This window comes from Miscanthus floridulus, chromosome 3 (genome assembly GCF_019320115.1).
Source record: "Miscanthus floridulus cultivar M001 chromosome 3, ASM1932011v1, whole genome shotgun sequence".
Classification (NCBI taxonomy): Eukaryota; Viridiplantae; Streptophyta; class Magnoliopsida; order Poales; family Poaceae; genus Miscanthus; species Miscanthus floridulus.
Genome location: NC_089582.1, coordinates 71,436,478 through 71,451,470, shown reverse-complemented (window position 1 = coordinate 71,451,470; position 14,993 = coordinate 71,436,478). Strand labels below are relative to the sequence as shown.

Below are 14,993 nucleotides of genomic sequence, written 5' to 3'. Positions count from 1 at the left end.
CCTTGATTGCCCGGCTTTTCAACTGGCCGGATCAAAGTCCAGCATAGTAGGTGAGGTGAAGCCGGTACATGACATGATCTAACCTAGCTAATCATATACAATTTTCATGCATGCATGGTATGCTTGCTATACTACCTTGCGCATGAAGATGAGCTTATTCCACTAACAGACTGAGTCCAGCTGTTTCTGCTATAAATATGGATGTCCTGATGTCCATGTTCCCCAGCAAGCTAGCTACTACCTCCAGAGCCCCAACAAGCAGTACACCTCCAGAGATGGCTGCAGCATCATCATCAGCTGCGAGATGCAGCGGCAAAGGCGGCGTCGCTCTCCTGCTGCTGCTCGTGCTGGCGGCCGTCACTGGCACCTCGTCGGCGGCCCCGCAGCCGCTGTGCACCAGCTTCTACTCCGACTCGTGCCCCGGCGTGTACGACGCCGTCTGGTCGGTGTTGCAGGCCGCCATCGCCAGGGAGCAGCGCATGGGCGCCTCCATCCTCCGTCTCTTCTTCCACGACTGCTTCGTCCAAGTACGTACATAACAGTAGTCGCTCGCTCCGCCATTTGTGACTATCACTAGCTAGTGATTATAATGTGATCGATCGATCATGGTGTAGGGTTGCGACGCCTCGCTGTTGCTGGATGACACGCCCAGCTTCCAGGGCGAGAAGATGGCGACGCCCAACAACGGCTCCGCCAGAGGATTCGAGGTCATCGACGCCATCAAGTCCGCCGTCGAGAAGGTGTGCCCCGGCGTCGTCTCCTGCGCCGACATCCTCGCCATCGCCGCAAGAGACAGCGTCGTCATCGTAAGCCTACCTATCTAGCCGGCCCTTGTAGTATAGTATATTCTTTGAATCAATTTTAATTTAGAGCTAGAAAGATGCATGAGACTGAACCTGCAACTGCAACTGATGCAGCTGGGTGGTCCGAGATGGGACGTGAAGGTTGGGAGGAGGGACTCGAGGACGGCGAGCTTCAGCGGCGCCAACAACAACATCCCGCCGCCGACGTCAGGCCTCGCCAACCTCACGTCGCTCTTCGCCGCGCAAGGCCTCTCCCAGAAGGACATGGTCGCGCTCTCTGGTGCGTATATTTATACTATTCCCACTGTGCATTAGTAAATAACTACTATCTGTAAATAAATGCAACTCTAATTCTCCAAGAAAACCTGTCTCTCAAATTTGGTGAATCTATAGCCATTACACACTGTTGGCTTTGTCTCTTTGCCAGGAGCTCACACCATTGGCCTAGCACGTTGCACCAGCTTCAGAGCCCACGTTTACAACGACACCAACATCGACGGCAGCTTCGCAAGATATAGGCAATCGGTTTGCCCTAGGACCTCAGGTTCAGGTGACAACAATTTGGCGCCTCTGGACCTTCAGACCCCAACTGTCTTTGAAAACAACTACTACAAGAACCTTGTTTCCAAGAAGGGGCTTCTACACTCTGACCAGGAGCTCTTCAACGGTAGATCCACCGATGCGCAAGTCCAATCATATGTTCATAGCCGGAGCGCGTTCTTTGCGGACTTTGTGACCGGCATGATCAAGATGGGTGACATTACACCGTTGACTGGCTCCAAGGGGGAGATCAGGAAGAACTGCAGAAGGATTAATTAAGAGGCAGTGCACACTAGCTATCTATCTATCTGTTGAGGATTTTCAATAACGTCCTACTTTTGTGAAATCATTATGTTGCACTATTTTGTTGAGATTATGTCGATCTGTTTGTTTGAATAATAATCAATCATTTGTCTTTTGTTATGTATACAAACATTTTTTCTTGAGTACCATACTTTTTGCATGTGAAGAACTATAAGGTGCTTTCTCCAGCTCCTGTATGCACTAAATCGGTTCTTTATTTACAATTGTTTGATTGAACACATATTAATTATCTCTAAATTTAATGAAGATGCTCTAAAGTACGTGTCATAACATTATTATTATTATTATGTGATTTTTATTCTTGCTTTGACTGGTTCAAGTCGAGTATGTAGTAAAGAATGACGTTGCACTCTAATAATTAGAGTCTAATTAATCTCACGGCATGCATGTCTTAATTTCTATGCGTGCTTGGTCCAACTTAATTTTGTGGTGATAGCGACAAATTAAGCAATGCAAGAGAAAAAGAGGGTGGAGTACGGTGCATGCGGTCACTATTTTCATGCAGGCACACATGTCAATGTTTTGTTTTTCTCGAACACCCAAAAAGTTTGCGCGTCTTTGTGGTATTAACAAAGAAGAGGTTTGAGTACAAAGCGCTTTGCCCGTGCTGTGGGGGCTCGAGAGGATTACAATTAAGCTCATGCCCACCCCAAGACAATGCTAGCTAAGCTATTATGCTAGAAATGAGACAACCCAAGTTAGACATGTCAATGTAAATATTGGTTTTTGTTTTTTACTTTGTATTTCAAGCAGGTTTATAAAATACGAAGAACAATTAATTGGATCTTGTCAAGGTACTAAGGCCCTGTTTAGTTGCACCCCAAAATGCCAAAATTTTCAAGATTCCCCGTCACATCGAATCTTTGGACGCATGCATGAAGCATTAAATATAAATAAAAAATAAAACTAATTACACAGTTTAGACGAAATCCACGAGACGAATCTTTTAAGCCTAATTAGACTATGATTGGACACTAATTGCCAAATAACAACGAAAACGCTACAGTAGCGTTTTGCCAAAAATTTTGGCATCCAAACTGGCCCTAACTTCTATTACTAACTTAAAACAGATCTTAGGTTGCTACAGAAATCATCTTCTCACTAAAAGCATCAAGCCTTTTCTGGTTACCCATGACGGACATACTGAACACAGGGCCGTCTTCAGAGAAAAAAACTACAAATTCACTAATCTAGGATTTTTTTTGACAAAGCCTACCTCTAGGATTGTGTTCTTATTTGTAGTCAGCAAGTTATGGAAGCTTTTGAGCATCTCTTCATTCATTGTATAGCCTCTTGAATTCTAAAGCTTATTGGGCCTCAATCGGGTTGCACAAGTGCTGAATATAGATAGCCTTGGTTCATTATTGAATCCCAACTTCGACATCAAGTACCTTAATTTCCACTTCAAGTTCAAGTTCATTTCTTCAAGGTGTTATCATTTTAATTTAATACCTTGGAGCATTCAATATTTGGGCCATCATAACCGACTTCATTTTTTAATCATAAGAGTCCATCACTTGTTGCTTCAAAATTCAAATTTAAGCATGAGTTCTTTTATATTTGGAGAAGAGAGATTGAAGAAGTGACAGGAGAAGAGATATTGGAGGTGAGGAACGACCGGCCGAGGGAGAGAATTTTTTGTTCTTTAATATTAGGTATCCTCTATGTCTAAATAGGAGACTCGTACTACCATATTTTTCTGCATTCTGAGAGAGCCACGTCATCAGCCTTTCCTCCCCCACGCCGCACGCCCCTGCCCCGCACGATCGCTTCCCTCCACGCTGCACGCCCGTCGACCCCCATTCCAGTCTCATTATTCCGCCGCTCTGAAGTAACTGCCGCCGGTGCAAGCCAAGAGTCTCCCACTGGACGTGGAAATTCATGGCTCATGATTCATGAAACGATTCGTTTCCAATTCTAGAAACTGATATCCTTTTCTAATTCCCTACCCACGAGCTTCCATTAGGCGATATTGAGGTTCAGTGCATCTAGTGTTGATAAGACCTCGGAGGCAGGAATGGAGAGCCCTGGTGAGCGAGAGCCCCAGCCCACCCCACCGCCGGCGTCCCTCCGGGCGCCGCCGTCCACCCCGCCCCCGCCCTCCATCCCCGCCACAGATCCAGCATCCCTCACCCCAGCCGCATCATCTGAGCAAGTCTTGGAGGCCCTCCTTGGCGCAGGCGACGAGGAGCTTCTGGACTGGGGTGACGAGAGCCCTGTCCACATTTACTCCCAAGCTGGTGCCGGAGAAGATGCAGAGCACCCGAGGTCAGGCCCCAGCGAAGCTTGCGCCAATTGAAGTCCCCGGTGGATCTGCTCCTGCAGCTGGCGGATCGGGCGGTTCCGCTACCAATTTAAGAAGCGCTTCGCCGGAAGGTGTTTTCGGTGCCTCGCCTCAGACCACCAAGTCGCTCACTGCCGTGATCCGGTTCGTTGCATCACCTGCCACCGGGTGGGGCACCTCTCCCGCTCCTACCCATCGCGCCATCCACGCACCGTCTCCGACAAGCTTCGCCCCCGCCTCACCTTCCCACCTGAGAGCATCCACATCCTCACTCCGTTCCAGACTCTGCTTTCCACCAGAAAACATCCACAGCCGAATAGCCTTCCCGCCGCTACGCCACCCCTCAACGACCAATCCACCACCCACCAGCTCCACCTCACCGCACCCAGCCAAGGCCGCTACTGTAATTACTTGGGCGCCACAGGATGTGTGCTGCCCAAGTATCCCGGAGGTTGCCTATGCGCTGAGCCAACAGCTGCATATTAATTCACCACCACAACATCATGGTGGGGGTCTTCGTGGTGGAGTTCAGGCGGGCGTCAGAGTGTCACGCTGGGATGGAGAACGCGGAGCCCATGGACCGAGGCCGCCCCATTAGCCGCTCTCCGATAGGGGGGCAGAGGATCGAGGAGAGACTACCTTCCCCACGCAGCTGAGGAGTGGGAACGACGTCGCTTGCGGTCACCGATGCGCCAAAATACGACGGGTGAGCCATCGGAGCTCCATCAAGCTGGGTCGGTGAGTCATGATCCTTTAGCTGACCCCCACAGTACGACGACTACTCCGGCCAGTCACTTCTTGGGGCACCATGATCCGATGATGCTAGAGGCCAACTGTCGTGCGGTTTTGCCAGCGGCCAGCCCCTGTCCCTGCCCAGATGACGGTGCGCCGCGGGCTGGGGTGTTAGCACGGGCTCTGCCGTTGTCGACCTGGCTGTGATGGCAAGTCCAGCGGCTGAAGAAAACATTATCAATGAGGACACTGATTTGCAGGGAGCAGAGGACACTGAGGGCTGCACTGAGACAGAGGACAACGGTGACTGCGCCTCCTTCTGCAGGAAGATGTTCAGGAAGGTTCCTGAGCCGCTGCTACCAAGGCCGGCCTCACCTCAAGTTGTTAAGAAGCAGGCCGGTCAGTCGAGTACCAGAAGACGCAGAAGGACACTAGCTCCCACCCGCTCCAGCTTGCGTCTGGCCGCTCGCCCATCCAACGCGCACAACTCAAGCTTATGCGCGAGCTGGACTTTATCAATGGCGAGCCGAGGGCGCCGGATGCAGCAATCACAGAGTACGTTGACAGTTTTGGACATGACCTCCCAGAGAAGGCGATCAAGGCACTACGGACTGCAGCGAAGATGGACAACAAGGAGCTCTGCAAGGCCCGAGCTGCAATTGCAGCGGAGTCAGGGGGAGATGAGATAGTGGTTCCATGATGGTGCTTATGCATTGTATGATCATTCAAGCGACAGTCGGGGGTTGCACATGTGTTAGTGTTGGACAGTGCAAGACAGTTGCATGTTGGAAATTTGGATGGAGCTTCTTGCAAGCAGGTTGTAGGCAAAGACGGTCTGCGTATCGAAAGAAAATGTTTGGAAGCCGACTTGGAAAGCTAGAAGATACATTTCGGTTGTTTTTAGAGGCCAAGTTGTTATGGTCTCCTCTTGTTGTACTCTTAAAATGTGAGTAGTCCGTTTAGCTATTTTCGCCCAGTTTGACGGTCTGTCAAACCTGGGAAGTTGTTTGTGCTGCTTGCGCATGTAATTCTCTCCTCTTATTAATATATGCCGGCTATGTTCCGGATCTTTAAAAAAAAACACGAGCTTCCATCCTTTAAAAACCAGAACCATCACAGCGTCGGGGATGGGAACGAGGAACCCGCTATTGTCGTGCCAAAATCATGCCCTTTGCGGCTTGGAGCGTCGTCGTCTCTGCCACTACCAGTCTACCACCGGTAGGGGCGGCGCAGGCACGCCCTCCACGTGCGCGAACTCCAAGTGCGCCAGGCATCGGAGAGATGCTGACGCAACTAAATCGCAGGAGGTGTCGGCTGCATCAACCAAAGGGAGAGATCGAGAGCATGGCTGCTGCCTGCCGGATCCGAACGGAGAGCTCGTCCTCCAGATCGTCGGCAGGGAGTGGACGCCGGTGACTGATGTCGTTCAGTCAATCTTCTCGCATCTGCCTCCCCGCTCCGCGGTTGGCCATGTAGCTTGCAGGCGGCGGATTAGGATATCACCGTTACTGCAGTCTTGATTTTGTGGGAAATTTGGAGATTTTTGTGCTACAGAACATCCAGGAAGGAAGACCGGAAGAGAGAGAGATGGGAGAATTTTTTCTCACGCGTCAAGGAAGTCGGGGTCGGGGATGGGGTCGTTGGCCTCATACTGCTGTATTTTACTTTAACAACTGTACTCGACTCGACAGTCCATAGCTCCCGGTGCCCCACATTGGTCCAGCCATCTACGTCTTGCGAATAAAAATGGAATTGGAGCATCCTGTGGCCGCGTGGGGGTAAAAGGATATTTGAAACCTCGGTAGTACACTGCATGGTACAATCATTTTACCTATTGTCTTTACATTCATTTTTTTATTTTCAACTTAACTATTTAAAAGTTACTCCATAATCCAGTATAATACAACAAATCCCCGCAGCAACGCGCAGGGTATCATCTAGTAGATATAGATAGTATGACCCTGCATTGCATAAAATACATATCATTTAATGTGTGGTGCTCATGCCAATAAAAATAAGCTTAACTAGTTTTTTTTAGTTTAATTGGGCTTTGTCCAGCCTTAAATCAAATAGGTTCCAACAACCATAATAAATGTTAGCGTGCAATAAAACATTAATCCCATGTTGAAAACATTAATCCACATCTTCGGTGCGCATCCCCCTTTAGTCTTTGGGTTTCAACGCCAAGCCACAAAGGTGTGTTAAGCTTCTCGTCATTGGACAAGTTCCTGAAGGTTCTTGTCAGTGTTATGGGCCTGAGGTACCTCACCACACCTAGAGAAGGGCCCATTATAGTCAGGGTGCATGGGCTAAAGATACCAAAGGTGAAGCCCAACTTGAACATGGTACGTCGAGACTAAGCAAGTTGTCGGCCGAGGGAGACTTAAAAGACCAAGACCCTTGTAGATTCCATGTGATATGATACATTTCCTTGTAACCAATTAGAAAACATGCATATAAATTGATTGGAATTCTATCTGTCACTCTATCTCCTAGACTATATAATTGTGATGTAGGAAGCCCCAGATTAAGTGATCACACCATACATTAGCTTTCATAGCTAGACAAAAACACTTCTTTTTCCTAAAAAAACACATCTACGCCCCTGGAATATATGAGCATACAAGATATGAGAGATCAATTCTCCACTTGACGTTGCTCACCCTTTGCCTGAACCAAAACAGATTCGTGTCTTGTGTGCTACCCACCTAATTCCCTGCATAGAAAATGTTGTTCCAACATTGTCGACGGTAATTCCTCTGACAATTTTAAAGCTCGGAGGAAGGTGAATCGCAAAAGTACACCGACAATCCAGCCGATGAAGTGTATTGCGAGCTGTGCCGTCATTTGAGAGAAAGGTGAGATTTATAATTAAACATCATCTTCATCCACACCACCTTGCCGCATGCCCTGCCCGGTGTGCTGAGGAGCATTGACTGCGACCCTGGCCCTCACATGCTAACCCTAGGTCCTGCCCGCCCACACCTCCCACGTACTCACCACACCCGCTCTCCCATGTGGCGTCATGGAGGCCACCTGCACACACCGGCCGCAGAGCTCATGTGCACTAGGTCTTGCTAGCAGGAGAGAGGATAGTGCGTTGGAGGTTGAAGATAGAGAGGGAGAGAGAGAAGATGAGATAGGGGGAGGGAGGAGCGGATGTGACTACGATACTTATTAAGCATGTTGAAACAAGATTTTTGGTTTGGGGCAAGAATCATTGTCATTTGGTAATACAACCCACCAGTGATGGTATCACTTTGGGGTTGCATTACCAACCACTAGTGATAATTGTTTATGATTACCGGGCAAGAATCATCATGGGTTGGGTAATACAACCCGCAAGTGATGGTATCACTGTAGGGCTGTATTAACAAAAAAGAAGTGATAATTATTTATGAACCAAGGTGATGGTATCACTATCAGTTTTACGTTATCCGATAGTGACACAGATCGGTAGTGATGGTGTGTTTTGTAATGTTAAGAATAGTAAAAAACTATTGTAGTGCTTCAAAATATGTTTACTTGGGTATATGCCCAGGCGGCCACAAGCGCCTTGTAACTTGGGAGGCACCCGATCATCTCCCCTATAAATTTGTGTCATTTACCTATTTGAAATACATAATGATATATAGTGTTATTTTTAACTCCATTTAATCGATCTTAGACAGACATAATGATAATAATATTAGTTTAATCCCATTTCATCTTGCTCGACCTCTGTTAATAATACCTTCGTTATTAGTCGCGATTAACTGCCGACAGACTACGGATTCCCTCAAATGTCTTGATGGTTTTAGTCCCCCCAACAGTCTGACCCCGTCCGTGGTTCCGACACATTACCACAAATGTTATGAGAAAGGCATCTTCAAGGACACCTCAGGCCGCGAGACCCACAAGGTCGCATCACAAATTTAGCGATCACCGACGGCTCCATCTCTCCCCGATCGGCCGATAGAGATCAATTCGACACCTCCGACATATGCCCACCTGGCTCTCAGTGCTTATTCGCAGCGGCATGCAAGCTTTCCAAGGCTCCCGGGAGGCGGCATCTTCTGCCAATCTGGCCGCTGGCCGGGGACCAAAAGTTAAAAGGGATGAAAGCGAAAGGCACTGATCGTCGATCGATGCGCAAGGGCACATTTGTCTGAATTGTTTATCAAGCAAAGAATGACTGCTAGTTCGATCATGCATGGAATGGAAGGTCCTATATATCAGTCACACAGACGCATGACCCATGCCTATATATAGACCTCACTCCGTGGTGCAAGTGCCACAGCTCTGTGCATAGATGCATGCACACGCACACCACAGCCGCAATGTCAGTGCCCCCGGCCTTTGACATAGTTAGGGCTAGCCTCGAGGACCTGTGGAAGCTCGACAAGGCCCAGTGCAACCAATTGCTCCAGTCGTACAAGGCTGCGACGATGACGGTGAGGGCCCTGTTCTTCACGGTGGTGCTCATGATGCTGCTCGCCTTCACCCTCCTGTCCTCGGGCCTGGTGCGCATGTCCGTCGGCCTCGGCCGCACGACTCTCGACCTCGAGCCCGTGGTGCGCATCCTGCTGCGCGTCACCTTCGTCCTCTTCCTCCCGGTGCTGGCCTCCGTCTTCACCCTCACCAAGGCCCATGGCGGGGCCGGGTTCCTCCTCACGCTGCTGTGGTTCCTTCTTGTGGAGCTCATCTGCATGAAGGTGCAGGTGATGGTGCTGCCGGCCGACGGCTCCTCTTTCTCGAGGAGCGCCGGGCGGTTCACGCTCATGGACAACGCCGACGAGGTCGGCCACATGGTGTGGACCGGCTACCTCGTCTTCTCTTCGGAGTGGGAGGCCGGCAAAACCCATGATGAAGCTGACAAGAAATGGGCCAACGCCATGAGGGCCATCTTTGCCCTCCTCTGGTTGCTCAGCTTTCTAAAGCTGATGCAGAGGATCTTCAACACATGGATGGAGAGCTGCTCCTGGCACACCGGGAGAAACCCTCTCCTCGTTGCAGCCTACATGCAGCACATTCATGAAGTGGAGGAGGAGAAAAACAAGAGCATCCATGCATGTCTCCACATTGCAGCCTACTTGTGATGCCATCATGGAAACGTGTCAGTTCACGGTAGATGGGGAGCACACGCTCGTGCTAAATAGCAAGAGGAAGACGTTGGCGAAGAAGCACAAGGTCCTGACCACCGTCGATTTCGGCTACGGTGTCGGAAGGTGTCCTAGTGGTGGCCAAAATGACCTGAAGCATGTCAGTGTCCACTTGGACCTGGACGACTACAATACAGGCAAATTAGTCACCGTGGGTAAGGTGTGGAATTGGAAGAAAGAAAAGGGCGACATTGGTAGGCTTTTCTCTGGCAAGAGGGGGGTGTACCTTGAGGACCTCTGCCTCTCCTTCTCCCTCTTCAAGCTGCTGCGACGCCGTTTCGAGCAATACCCCATGGTGGAGGTCGGCTCGGACATGGCACGCAGGGTGATGCTCGATGGCCTCATGAACATCCAAGGAGCTAGGTCAGCTAACAGCAGGCCCTTCCGTGTGCTTCAGCTCGAGCTCGATTTCCTCCGGCACTACTACCAGGCGGCGGATCGCACGGTGATGTCTCCTCGCCTTCTTTTCATCCCAAACATTCTCTTGTCCATGCTCTTCGTGCCCATATATCTCATAGCCATCTTGGCTATACTCGTCAGCACCAAGGATGCCGACTACTTCTATTGCATGGCAATGGTGTCAAGCCGTGGCACACGCCTTGAGAACTTACCTTTCCTTTCTTTGTTCCTGACCTTGGCGCTTCTAGCCACCCTCATCTGCTTCGAAGCCTATGAGTTCTTCACCTCCTACCTCAACTTCAACTGGAACCTGGTCCGCCTGGTTTGCTTCTATAGCACCTTGCCCGCCGACCAGGGTTACCGGCTAAGCCGAAAGCTTCTATACTACATGTTTGTAGCCAGGTATTGGCTATTCTCTATGACCGCTAAATGTTTGTATTGGAGCGGCGGCAGCGCTTACACTAGTATCCACATCAAGCAAGCATCTATTGTCAATGCCTATATATGGGCCAATTATTCACAACTTATCTGCATGGACAAAGAGACCAACAATCTCGCTGTCTACCAAAGCCAAGAAAGACATCATTGAGGCCTTAAGAAGCTGACCATCGTCAACGACGTGGCAAAGAACCACCTCACCATCAGCCTTCCTCCATGGGTGGTGGGTGAGGAGCTAACGGCCACTGCGGCTATGGCGACGAGAAGTGCTACTGAGATCATCCTGGCCAGCCACCTCGCCACAGAGCTCTTCAACATCAAGCAAGGGAGCAAGACACTGTTGGCGTAAGCCTGCTGATGTGGGACTTGTGGTAACGTGGATAACAGCAGAGGCGAGAGCGGGAGCGTAGGATTTCAAATCGAGGATGGCGCGGGAGCAGTTGCTGATGCTGGTGATCGTGCTCTGGACCACGACGTAGTGCAGCAGCGACGGTTTAGCTGAAATGTGTCATGTTTTTAAATAATCTGCGTGTGTCACAGTGTATGTTTGCTATTGGTATAAATAGTATGATGCTTAGGGTATGAGTAAGTGTCTAAAACAGTTTGTAATCGGGTCTTGAATAAAGGTGAAAAGGGGAGCCGACGCCCTGTCGGTTGCTCCTGGTGTTCATCGTAGTTCTTCCTTGTGTTCTTGAGCGTTCCCTTGCTTATTTGATCTTACCACCGCGCAATTATGTTGGTTTGTGATCCTGATTTTTAACATCTGGTATCAGAGCTGCAAATCAACAAAAAGTGTGATTTTTGATCAGCCATGAGTGAAAGGAGTGGGAGCTCGGGCGGTGGCAGTGGCGGTGGTGACCGAGGCGATCGGATCAATTACCCGGCGCTGACAGCAACCAACTACACCAGTTGGTCGATCCGAGTTCAGGCGATCATGGAGGATCAGGGAGTGTGGGAGATCATGGAGCCGACGGGGGAGACGTCGGATCAAGGGGCGACGACAGTTGCAGCGAGGAAGGCCAAAAACATCAAGGCACGGGCGCGTCTGCTCTAGTGCCTACCCGATGATCTGCTGATGCAGGTCGCCACGAAGAAGACCGGGAAGGAGGTCTGGGATTCGCTCAAGGCGAGATTCGTGGGGGAAGAGCGGGTGAAGGAGGCGCGGCTGCAGACATTGAAGAGCGAGTTTGATGGCTTGAAGATGAAAGAGGAGGAGTCGATCGATGTGTATGCTGGGAAACTGACAAGCATGTCAGTGAGGTATGCAAATCTAGGCGGTTCACTTGATGATTCAACACTTGTGAAGAAGTTGTTTGATACAGTGCCTGAGAGATTCATCAATGTGATTGCCGGGATCGAGCAGTTCTATGATCTCAAGAAGCTTGCCTTTGATGAAGCTGTTGGTCGTCTGAAAGCCTTTGAGGAACGCACCAAGCGGGGAGCAAGAGGTGCCAAGTCAGACATTGGTCAAGTGTTACTGACCCAAGCTGAGTGGGAGGCTCGGCAAAAGAAGATGGGTGGAGAGAACTCAGGGAGTGGAAGAGGACATGGCAGCAGCCGTGGACGAGGCCGTGGCCGTAGTGGAGGGAACGGTGGCCGTGGCAATCAAGCAGATGGAGGGAAAGATGGCTCTGGGAAGAAAGACAAGAGTCATATCAAATGTTTCAAGTGCCATCTGTATGGACACTATGCCAACAAGTGTCCAGGAGAGAAGAAGAAAGAGGAAGAAGCACACCATGTCAAAGCAGTGGAATATGAGCCTGCTGTGCTGTTTACTGAGTCAGTGACATCAGAACAGGCAGACTGTCAGTTGTCTAAAACTGATCAGGCTCAGGAGAGTTTGTTTCTGAATGAGGTAAAAGTTTTTCCAGAGTTGTATTTTACCGGTGATGATGATTCTGGTAGAGATGTGTGGTACTTAGACAATGGTGCTAGTAATCATATGACTGGTGAACATCATAAATTCAGAAGTATAGATAATTCTGTTAGTGGCAAGGTGAGGTTTGGTGATGGGTCAGCAGTAGAGATTCATGGTAGAGGATCCATTTTGTTTCAAGGTCCTTCAGGTGATCAATGGTTACTGAATGATGTCTATTTCATACCAAAGTTGAAGAGTAACCTAGTGAGTCTAGGTCAATTGACTGAAATAGGACACAGAGTGGTGATGGATGATGATCTGATAGAGGTGATTGAGAAAAGCAAAATGCAAACTATCATGAGAGTTCATAGATCAGTGAATAGACTGTATAAGGTTGAGCTCAATGCTGTTGAACCAGTGTGCTTCCTAGCTAATGTCAGTGATAAGTCATGGCTTTGGCATGGCAGACTTGGCCATGTCAACTTTCGGTCAATTAGAATGTTGGTGGAGAAGGAGATGGCTGGAGGGATACCCCTGATTGAGCACCCAGATCAGGTGTGTCATTCTTGTCTGACTGCAAAACAGACAAGGAAGTCATTTCCTCAGTGTGCCAAATGGAGAGCAGGTGATGCTTTGGAGTTGGTACATATAGATTTGTGTGGACCCATAACACCAGAGACTCCTAGTGGCAACAAATATTTCATGCTAGTAGTGGATGACAGCACAAGATGGATGTCTGTGTTCTTTCTGAAAACTAAGGATCAAGCAGCAGCTGCATTTGCCAAATACAAGGCAGTGGCAGAGAATAGCAGTGGAAATTTGATCAAGGTTGTGAGGTCAGATAGGGGAGGTGAATTTTTGTCAACAGCTTTCAAGAGCATCTGTGAAGGAGCTAGGATTGACAGACAATTCACTACACCCTATTCCCCACAACAAAATGGAGTTGTTGAGAGGAGGAATAGGACAGTTATGGAGATGAGTAGATCACTGCTAAAGAGCATGAATGTACCTGGGTGTTTTTGGGCTGAAGCAGTGAAACATTCAGTGTACTTGTTAAACAGGTTGCCAACAAAAGCAATGGGCTACAGAACACCTTTTGAAGGATGGACAGGCAGAAAGCCATATCTGGGGCATCTAAGGATTTTTGGATGCAAAGCAAATGTCAGGCCAGCAGAGCCACATTTGAAAAAGCTTGATGACAGGAGTATTCCTATGGTCTATTTTGGTGTAGAGGATGGAAGCAAGGCACACAGATTGTATAATCCTCAAACCAGAAAGATGGTAGTGAGTAGGGATGTCATCTTTGAAGAAGAGGTTGCTTGGGTATGGAACACTGAGCTTGGAGAAAATTCAGAGTTTTCAGAAGAAACAGTTGGTGAAACTGTTCAGATCTTTACTAGAGGTATTGGGGTTGGTGTTAATCCTCAAATTCATCCAGATCAACATTCAGGGGGAGTTGGGAATGCAGGAGATAGTGTTGAGTCTACTGGTGAAGTAGGTGGGTCAGTTCAGCATGAAACTGAAACACTGTCAGATACTATTGACAGTCAGACAACAGGAGAAAATGCGAGTCCAGCTCAGAGTGACAATGTGATTCATGGTGATGTGGACATGATTGACTCAAGTGACCATGATGAAACACCAGTGAGGTTTAGAAATTTGAATGAGGTATATCAAGACACAGTGGAGGTGGAGTTAACCTCTGACAGTGAAGTGGAAGCTTTATTAGCAGTCATGGAAGAACCATCTTGCTATCAAGATGCAGCTGGTGATGGGAATTGGATAGAAGCTATGGAGAGTGAAATCCAATCCATCAACAAGAACAAGACATGGGAGTTGGTGAAGTTACCAGCTGGTCAGAAGCCAATTGGGTTAAAATGGGTTTACAAATTGAAGAAAAATGCAGAAGGAGAAATTGTGAAGTACAAAGCTAGATTAGTTGCAAAGGGCTATGTTCAGAGACAAGGCATAGATTATGAAGAGGTTTTTGCTCCAGTAGCAAGGCTAGAAACTGTGAGACTGATCTTGGCCTTGGCAGCTAACAGAAGCTGGGAGGTACATCACTTAGATGTCAAGACTGCATTTCTGAATGGTGAACTCATTGAGGATGTGTATGTGTCACAGCCTAAAGGTTTTGAAAAAAAGGGGCAAGAAGAGATGGTGCTCAAACTGAGAAAAGCTTTATATGGCTTAAAACAAGCTCCTAGAGCTTGGAATGTGAAGCTGGATGGCAGTCTAAAGAAGAATTGGATTCAGAAAGTGTGTGACAGAACCTGCTGTCTACACAAGAGGTGAGGGACTGTCAAAACTAGTACTTGGGGTGTATGTAGATGACCTGTTGGTGACTGGAGGAGATCCAAGAGAGATTGAAATCTTCAAGAAGCAAATGACCTCTGAGTTGAGATGAGTGACCTTGGTTTGTTGTCATTCTATCTGGGTATTGAGGTAGAGCAGAAGAAAGATTTCATCACTGT

At 48.6% G+C, this 14,993-nt stretch overlaps 1 protein-coding gene across 1 annotated transcript; it reads left to right on the top strand.

Moving 5' to 3' along the window:
• Positions 1–262: 262 nt before the first annotated feature.
• LOC136545934 (peroxidase 4-like) lies at positions 263–1,788 on the top strand. Its single transcript, XM_066537897.1, has 4 exons — positions 263–527; positions 615–806; positions 918–1,083; positions 1,231–1,788. Exons 1-4 carry the CDS (start codon positions 276–278, stop codon positions 1,620–1,622), a joined length of 1,002 nt encoding a protein of 333 aa, XP_066393994.1. The 5' UTR covers positions 263–275; the 3' UTR covers positions 1,623–1,788.
• The last annotated feature ends 13,205 nt before the right edge of the window (positions 1,789–14,993 follow it).

What these genes read in the sequence shown, in the direction of transcription:
- LOC136545934 (XM_066537897.1), top strand. Translation starts at nt 276, where the DNA reads ATGGCTGCAGCATCATCATCAGCTGCGAGATGCAGCGGCAAAGGCGGC. An exon ending in TCCACGACTGCTTCGTCCAA is followed by an intron (nt 528 to 614) that starts GTACGTACATAA and finishes ATCATGGTGTAG; the next exon opens with GGTTGCGACGCCTCGCTGTT. An exon ending in CAAGAGACAGCGTCGTCATC is followed by an intron (nt 807 to 917) that starts GTAAGCCTACCT and finishes CAACTGATGCAG; the next exon opens with CTGGGTGGTCCGAGATGGGA.